This window comes from Oncorhynchus mykiss, chromosome 6, assembly GCF_013265735.2.
Source record: "Oncorhynchus mykiss isolate Arlee chromosome 6, USDA_OmykA_1.1, whole genome shotgun sequence".
In the NCBI taxonomy this organism is placed as follows: Eukaryota; Metazoa; Chordata; class Actinopteri; order Salmoniformes; family Salmonidae; genus Oncorhynchus; species Oncorhynchus mykiss.
In genome coordinates, this window is record NC_048570.1 from 22,636,746 (window position 1) to 22,646,281 (window position 9,536).

At 39.5% G+C, this 9,536-nt stretch overlaps 1 protein-coding gene and 1 long non-coding RNA gene across 2 annotated transcripts; one reads left to right on the plus strand and one right to left on the minus strand.

Annotated features, from left to right (window-relative positions):
* The first annotated feature begins 4,151 nt into the window (after positions 1-4,151).
* LOC110525504 (protein SET) lies at positions 4,152-8,148 on the plus strand. The gene is made up of 8 exons (XM_021605673.2): positions 4,152-4,478; positions 5,597-5,654; positions 5,749-5,891; positions 5,989-6,092; positions 6,199-6,312; positions 6,593-6,763; positions 7,113-7,250; positions 7,340-8,148. Exons 1-8 carry the CDS (start codon positions 4,406-4,408, stop codon positions 7,358-7,360), a joined length of 822 nt encoding a protein of 273 aa, XP_021461348.1. The 5' UTR covers positions 4,152-4,405; the 3' UTR covers positions 7,361-8,148.
* Positions 7,407-9,343, minus strand: LOC110525506. Its single transcript, XR_002473764.2, has 2 exons — positions 8,732-9,343; positions 7,407-8,587 (listed from the first exon to the last, which is right to left on the minus strand). It is a non-coding gene; the product is annotated as an uncharacterized LOC110525506 (long non-coding RNA).
* Between the last annotated feature and the right edge of the window lie 193 nt (positions 9,344-9,536).

Here is a 9,536-nt window from a genome sequence, read left to right on the forward strand (position 1 = left end):
ATGATGTTCAGATAAACGTTGGCAAGGCAGCCGGGGACCAAATGTTTTTTTTTATGGACCATCAATCATGTGGTTGATTTTGCAAATACGGGCACTTTTGGATGTTAAATGTTATTGAAAATGAAACCTCTTTAACTGCTTTTTATCTATCTGAATATTTTCTTCACTCTGTCTGGAACAAGATCTAATAGTGGCTGAGACCATTCTATTTAAGAATATAACTATTTTTATTGGTTACCCCAAATACCAGAGGGAAAATGTCACCACCACCACGTCATAAGATGTGCTATTTTAGTTTAAAAGAAAATTACAGAAATTGTTAATATAACATTTAACTTTTTTTTTAAATCATGTTTTTTTTTACTATTTTGAAGATTTCTTAATTATATGTATTCATCATGTCTAAATGTCCGTATATGCATTGATGATACTCAGAAACATGTATTTACCACATCAAAATATCAATATTTTACATAATTTTAGAAATGAAGGTTCACATATGGGAAAATCATCAATATCAATTGTAATTTAACACAACTTTTCCTCAGGAATATGTACCGTGATGGTAATGACTTAGCATTGTGGTAATGACTTAGCATTGTCGTAAATGTCCTCTGGTCTGATGAAACAAAAATAAAATTGTTTGGCCATAATGACCATTGTTATGTCTGGAAGAAAAAGGGTGACGCTTGCAAGCCGAAGAACACCATCCCAACCGTAAAGCATGGGGGTGGCAGCATCTTGTTGTGTGGGTGCTTTGCTGCAGGAGGTACTAGTGCACTTTACAAAATAGATGGCAACATGAGGCAGGAACATTATGTGGATATATTGAAGCAACATCTCAAGACATCAGTCAGGAAGTTAAAGCTTGGTAGCAAATGGATCTTCCAAATGGACAATGACCCCAAGCATTCTTCCAAAGTTGTGGCAAAATGGCTTAAGGACAACAAAGTCAAGGTATTGGAGTGGCCATCACAAAGCCCTGACCTCAATCTTATAGAAAATATGTGGGCAGAACTGAAAAAGCGTGTGTGAGCAAGGAGGCCTACAAACCTGACTCAGTTACACCAGCTCTGTCAGGAGGAATGGGCCAAAATTCACCGAACTTATTGTGGAAAGCTTGTGGAAGGCTACCCGAAACGTTTGACCCAAGTTAAAACAATTTAAAGGCAATGCTACCAAATACTAATTGAGTGTATGTAAACTTCTGACCCACTGGGAATGTGCTGAAAGAAATAACAGCAGAAATAAATAATTCTCTCTACTATTATTCTGACATTTCACATTCTTAAAATAAAGTGGTGATCCTAACTGACCTAAGACAGGGACTTTTTACCAGGATTAAATGTCAGGAATTGTGAAAAACTGAGTTTAAATGTATTTGGCTAAGGTGTATGTAAACTTTTAACTTTCTTTTAACTGTAGAACACACCCTTCAGAACCTCAAAAAACAAAGATACATGCCACAATAACTTAAGCATCTTTTAGACCATTTTGGGATTCAATGTATTAAGCAGAAATACATGTAAAGTTTGGAAACACTGGTTGACCTTAAACAAATTATTGTTCACTGGCTGCTGCCTATTGATTCAGACTCATGAGACAGGTGTGTGCTTACTCAAGATTAGGTTTTGCCCTTAACGCACTCTATTGCTAACAAGAGAGCAGATTTCCTCCCAGACTGCGCCATCAAGCATCATATGCCATTTTGTCACTGGATGATGCTCAGGGACAAGCCCAATCACATTCTCTCTGGTTGGTACAACACAATGTCCTCTCTCATTGGCCAAAATAATTAGTTGGCTCCCACAAAACTTGACTAGAGCGCATCTCTCTGCATCAACGTCTTGCATAATACCCGGGTAAGGGTCTTCATCACATTTCACAACACACCACTTTCAAATCAATCCCTCATGTATGTCTGCAATGGGCTGTATTGAGCTAGGAGATGGCTGTGGTGCTGTGCAGGTGTAAGTGGAAGGTTGTGCTTTGTCTGCTTCTGATTATTTAATTATTATGGTCTATGGGCCAAAACAATCACATAAATGTGGAGTTGAGGGGCATATAGGTCATCATTCTGAAGCTGTAAGACTTCGGGTGAGTGTGGTGATGTGGTCCTTGACAGGTATGACTCCATAACCACTATTTTCTGGATAGTTGATCATCTGATTCTTTGGTTTATTTTCTATGGCCTCCTTTTTTTCTTTTTTCTCGCTGGAAAAGTTGTGAGATGGATTTCAGTTTACCACTTTATTTTCTCTTGAGGTATCTTTCTTTTTGTTTCTTAAAAGATACTCCTGGTATCTTAAAGGATCTTGTTTGGTTTTGTTAATATACACTACATGACCCAAAGTATGTGGACACCTGCTCTTCGAACATTTAATTCCAAAATCATGGGCATTAAAATGGAGTTGGTCGCCCCTTTACTGTTATAACAGCCTCCCTTATTCTTGGAAGGCTTTCCACTAGATGTTGGAACATTGCTGGAACATTGCTGCATGGACTTTCCTCCTACATCAAACTTTACAGTTGGCTCTATGCATTTGGGCAGGTAGCGTTCTCATGGCATCCGCCAAACTCAGATTCGCCCGTCGGACTAACAGATGATGAAGCGTGATTCATCACTCCAGAGAACGCTCCAGAGTCCAATGGCAGCTAGCTTTACGCTACTCCAGCAGACACTTGGCATTGCGAATGGTGATATTATGCTTGTGTGCGGCTGTTCTGCCATGGAAACCCAGCTCCCGAACGAACAGTTATTGTGCTGACCTTGCTTCCAGAGGCAGTTTGGAACTTGGTAGTGAGCAACCGAAGACACGATTTTTACACGCTTCAGCACTCAGTGGTCCCATTCTGTGAGCTTGTGTGGTCTATCACATGGCGACTGAGCCATTGTTGCTCCTAGATGTTTCCACTTCATAATAACAGCAATTACAGTTGACCAGGGGGCAGCTCTAATAGGGCAGAAATTTGATGAACTGACTTGTTGGAACGGTGGCATCCTATAAGGGTACCAGTTGAAAGTCACTGAGCTCTTCAGTACGGGCCATTCTACTGCCAATTTTGTCTACTGAGATTGCATGGCTGTGTGCTCGATTTGATACACCTTTCAGCAACGGGTGTGGGTGAAATAGCCGAATCCACTAATTTGAAGGGGTGTCCACATACTTTTGCATATATAGTGTATGTCCTTGTCCTCTCCTTGGTTGATTTAGGAGGCATCTTATAGAAAAATAAAACATTATACAATTAAAGTCAGTAACCATAGTAAGTCACATAAATAGACATCAAAATCCCTCAATCAACCTAACATAATACAAAATGTGGTCTTATTTAGCAAAGAAGTATTCAATTTCAACTTAACCATGATCATATGTGTAGTTTGGGTGTCTTTTCAGGTCTTAATGTAAGTAAAAATGTATGAACTGATACATTTTGTCATTACCATCCCATTCTGTCCTTACCATCACAGTTCATTGTGTGGTGGTAATGACCTGTGGTGGGAATTACATTTGTACAGTATTTGGTTATAAATAGCTGGGATTCTAGCATGCTAGCTCCAGTTGAACTGCTAGCATACAATGTATCCTATATACACATAATTAAAACGTAATTTAATTTTTTTTAACATAATTTGATTAAATTATATCCTATTTCGTAATGTGAGTCTCCCTCCATGACATCCATGTTCTCCACTGTCGCTATTCATATCCATGGTAACCAAGTACACAAACGTTTGAAAAAACATTATTATCATGTAATTTGCTTGTCACGATGGTAATGACACATTGATGCAGTGATGTAAACTATTTTATAGTTTCCTTTTAGGCCTATTTAAAAAAAAAAACGCATTACCAATGACACCAAGATTTTTGCAGGGGTTATATACGTTGTTTTTAAACTATATGTCCACATAACCTGAAACAAATACATTTCCCTTTGCAGTACGGTAGGAGGGCAAATGCGACGACAAAATAAATAGACCTATTTAAAAGTGAAACTGTTAGCTGTGATCATTTTAATGTAGGTGATTATGTAAATTCATTCAACATTTTACAAAGACGTTGTTGATGTCAAATCCCGCCTTTTCGAAGTTAATCTCACCTATGAGAAAGCAACACTAGAACCCAGCATGCAGACTTGTTCTCGAGAGGCGGAGCCCAATCGGTTCCATTTGCTGAGGCGCGTTCGTAATGAAAGGGAGCGCGTGAGCGGGCTAGAGCTTCTTGGTGGAGTGTCTAAATGTGCTTGACTTCCTCGCATTATATTGTGTGGAGGAGCGCTGCACACGTTGTTATAGCACACAGACATCGTACTTAGAAATACTAATCTCCTGTTCGGGGAGAATACAAAATCAAATTCAGTATTCTTTCCCGAAGTCTGTTATTCACAGCTTGCGAAAAAAATGTCGGCACCAGCGGCAAAAGTGAGTAAAAAGGAGCTGAACTCAAACCATGACGGAGCGGACGAGACCTCCGGTAAGGAATGGCGGCCTCCAGTTCACCGCCATTTTCACTTCCTTTATTAGTTCTACCAGAATCTACTACTTTAAAGTAAAATAGTTCACAAACCGTAATTTGTCGTCTGTGGGCTTTTCACTATGAATCTGGACGGTTTTGGATGCAGTCAGTATTGTCTGTCTTGAGTGCGTAGTTAGTTCTGTCTCTAGCTGTTAACGCAACTACGTTAGACCGGTGATGGAGGCCATGTTACCTAGCTAGCAACATTTCTTAACTGGCTAACTAATTGTCTAATCAATGAATGTCCTGTTAAGTATTTTTGTTCTCAAGTCTAGTTGTTGCTACTATAAATACAATTGCAAAACATTTGTTTATTAAAGACTGTATTTGTGCAGTTGACTGAGGATTAATGTGTTTTCTATGTTGAATGAAATAACGGTGGCCTAGTGTTACTTTGTTGTTGTGCATATCCGCCATGATGAAGCTAGCCGTAGCTAGCTAGTTTGCGAATGTGAAATTGGCAACATGGCTAACGGTAGTTAGCTACCATATAGTGAACCACAGTTTTCGAGAAGTAGCCCATTGGAAGAGTTTAACGGATGTAACAATGGAGGGTTATTTGTTTAACTTGGTCATAGTCTCGATACAATGCGCACGTACCTAGCTATTAGACAGTGTTGGGGAAGGAGGCAGATAGTGTAGTGTGTGGGGTCCCACATTTAAACCACGCGGCCATCCTCACTGTAGCCAGCAGGAAACGCCGTTTGCAAGCTGCTATAAAATCGCTAGTTACAAAAAAGGTGCTGCTAAAACTCATGCATTGCAATTAACTTGTTGGTTAAGATTTATATCACATTTCCACCCCTTTTCAGATTGCAAATCGTTAGTGATTAGCTCATGCAACCTTTTGCAATGATTTTCCATCAATGGTCCTGAGAGCAGCAGCTTGAGGGTCTATTTCAAAACCATTAGCTCGTAACTTTGTTTGCTACAGTTAAGTTGCATCTTTAATACTTTGTTGGTAATGCGCAGGAAGTTGGTAGATACTCTTTAATTTTGACGTCTATTGAACACCAATACACTGCACCGATCGTCTCCAATATTTTCTGACATTATTGATTTTTTTTTCCTAATAGAAAAAGAGCAACAGGAAGCTATTGAACACATCGACGAAGTTCAAAACGAAATTGACAGGTAAGCCAGTCAAGTTAAAATGTATATGTATCAGAAAAACTAAAGTGTTTAACTGTGTGATAATGGTGCTTGATGTGCAATCTCTTTTCTCCAGACTGAATGAGCAAGCAAGTGAGGAGATATTGAAAGTAGAACAGAAATACAATAAACTCCGTCAGCCATTCTTTCAGAAGAGATCAGAACTGATTGCTAAAATCCCCAACTTCTGGGTCACCACATTCGTCAACCATCCACAAGGTGAGCTTCAGCACATCCCTTTGGGCTCTCACAGGATTTTACCACTGGAACCTAGAATATTCAGATTCTGACTTTGTTTTCTTGTTTGTCCTTGCAGTTTCTGCTCTTCTTGGGGAGGAAGATGAGGAGGCACTTCACTATCTGACCAGGGTGGAGGTTACAGAGTTTGAAGATATCAAATCGGGCTACAGAATAGATTTTGTAAGTGATAATGATTGCCATCATATAGCATTCACAGGATATTGCATTAATGTCTGGACTTTATAGCGTACCTTAAAATGTACTCAATTAAATTGATGTGTTCCAGTATTACGATGAAAATCCATACTTTGAAAACAAAGTCCTTTCCAAAGAGTTCCATCTGAACGAGAGTGGAGACCCATCCTCAAAGTCGACAGAAATCAAATGGAAATCGGGAAAGGTATTTCACGTTAGTATTTTCAAATGCTTGGTAATACTGCAGTCTATTAATGCATGGCATTTGGCAGAAACCAGTGCGTCACTTTCTTTAAAAAGTCTGTTCAACGTAATGGCAAAACACTACCTGAATGTTGTATGTACCTTAGTGATCAGAGCCTTTTGGTTTTCATGCCAGGTAGTTGTGGTCAGTATTTCATTTGTTTTGCTATGCAATCAAACTCGTTGCTTTAAAACAAACAAAAACGAGCTGGTTTGTAATTCCTCTGATGTTGTCTCTGAAGGACCTGACAAAGCGCTCCAGCCAGACACAGAACAAAGCCGGCAAGAAGAGGCAACATGAAGAGCCAGAGAGCTTCTTCACCTGGTTCACTGATCACTCAGATGCTGGGGCAGATGAGCTGGGAGAGGTTATCAAGGATGACATCTGGCCAAACCCCCTGCAGTACTACCTGGTGAGTGGTCTCCACGGCCTAACACCTCCCTCTTATCAATGTTCTCTTTACTTTGAATGGGACTTCTATGCCTGTTGTGCTACCTACTGTATTGTTAATTCTTTGGATGTGTCATTTTGATTGTTTAGTACTGTTAGTGTTAATGTGTTTTTGTTTTTATTTCACTTTGACCTGCATTGTTGGAGCTCTGAGTTTAAGATTGCCACTGTACCCTGTAATTACAACAGCAACCCTGTACATGTGACTATTAAACGTCTAATCTATTGTCTGTAAATGTCACCCAGGAGATTTAAGTCTGCAATGTAGACAAAGGATGTACAGTTAAAATATTGGCTAATTTGATTGGCAGGTTCCTGACATGGATGATGAGGAGGGTGAAGGTGAAGATGATGATGACGATGAGGAAGGCCTTGAGGACATTGATGAGGAGGGTGATGAAGATGATGGGGAGGAAGATGAAGAGGAGGATGATGGAGATGATGGGGAGGTATGCCCTAAATATTAATTCGCTCAATTCACTATATTCAATAGCTAAATTTGTTTGCACAGTATTGATTTTTCTTTCCTTTTGTTTAGGATGATGGAGAAGATGATTAAACCGGAAAGTTAAATAATCTACCAATACCCTTTGCTACCCCCCCCCCCCCCCCCCCCCATTTGGTTATCCACCCATATTTTCTTACTTTTATTTTGTGCTTCATTTCCTCATTCTGAAGCCTCTCCTGTCTGTGCCATGTTTCATTTTTGTCTCCTCTAAAACAATGTCAAATTCTTGCCTTTGAATTGTCAAACCACAATAATTCCCACATTCATCTAGGGGGGGGAACTACTAGAATAAGCATGCCATCTTGTAGTTAAATGAATGGCAATTTCTATAAATTGTTCTTCCTGTTAACGGTTGTGCGATTTAAATTAACAAAAGCCATGGTGCGTTGACTTGGCACTAGTGGACCCCTCCAGTTTTTATACTTTTGTTCAGTTGGGAGTAGATCCCTAAAAAAAATGTGGTTAAGTCAACAGATAAAGTACTAGCTCATTCCTATCAGTTCTTGCAATGTTTGTGGTCTATGCTGGGGTAGGGCAGAGACATCTTAGGGTGTTGGGGAGGGTGGGAATTTTGAGGCCATTATTATTATTATTTTTTTGGATTTTCATTTGTATTGTTTTACAGACATCCGTGAGATTTGAAATTACATTTTTAATAAACCAAACAAAAAGTAAAAAAAAAAAAAATGCTTGTAAATTTGGGCCCCCACTGCTTCATGGAAAATGACCTTGTTATCTCATGGAATTTGCATCTAATCACCATTTTATTTTCTGCTGGGGAAAAAAATGTTTTAAACTTAGTGTACAAGTTTCTTTGTTACAATAAAACTTAATGTGTACACGAATGTTTCATCTAACCAACTGTAGTTCAATTAGTTATCTAGAGCCAGAAGCTACATGACATGATAAATGTCTGTCTGGCTGTTATATCTAGAATTGTGGTATGCTTGCAGTTTTGGACTGTTATGTTAAACTGTCAGTAACAGTATCGATCTCAAGTGCTTACTTTGTGTATTACAATCACAGGAAATACCACATGCTGTATTGCTATTTATTTATTATGAAATGCAAAAAAAGTATAGTTTTTACAGCCAGGTATAATTTGTAGCTTTGAATGCAGCAGATGTCAACTTCTGAATGATTTCGGAGTCAGTAGTGTTGATGCAAATTTTTCTTGTAACAATCGATTAGTGACCAAGGCCACAAATGTCTCCTCCGATTCCTCAAATTCCCCTTTGGTTAAAGTCTTTGGCCATTCAATGGGTTGAAAAGCCCAACCTGTGGGGGGGGATTACATTATTACAAAACAGCATAAGTCATTTGATTTTGCAATTGTTGCCAGAGGTTAGAATAGACCCACTTGCCAGACACGCTTGGTTAATGGATGAGACACGCAATCAAAATATATAATTCCCAACCCACCAAGGTGTGCGTTACATCGCGGACATGTAGCCACTGTCCAGGCATATCCAGGATACCAGGTGAAATGTTTGTCCGCAGGCCAGTGCTTGACAACGTCTGCCTTTCTGAAAGTCATGACTTCAAACTGGTAGCCCTGTGGGTTTTCGAACCGCTGGACGGGCACTCTTCTTTCTCCAACAACCGTATCATTTCTATAAGAGAGCGCAAGTCGACTGTGGATAAAGTTGGCATCTTTCTCAAAAGCCAATTCATGTCCACAGGACCTGCAGAGTAACAAGTCACCGACTTCGTCGCCAACACAGGATTCAACGAGTTTAAAGTCGCACAGAAATGCAATGAAAAACATAAGCGTTTGTAGCCGAATTCCCCACAGCTGTCTCACTCTGACCGCCATTGTTGGCAACAATGTAGCAACTCGAATCGCGTATTTATACTTGTGTATCATTATTGTATGTGTGCAAATATATTTTACACCTAGATGCAAATCAGGAACGAGCGAGTTCGGAAGAAACACGAGAGTAGTCGGAAATGGCGGTTCCTTACAGCCGATTCATATATTTATAGACATCTCAAATTTGGTTCGTTCGAAAACCTCCCACATTAACTGGAAAACCACGTAATGTTTACAAGGACCGGCGTCAAGATCGAATGAATCGCTTTGCGCCTTCTACAGGTAGGGGGTGGCATTTCAAGGAAATATTTGTGGTGAGCGTAATATTCATGTGTAAACATACTGAATAATAATTGGATGCATTTTACCGCCATAATTGGTTAAGACCACCCAAGTGGTTAGGTCATGGTCCGT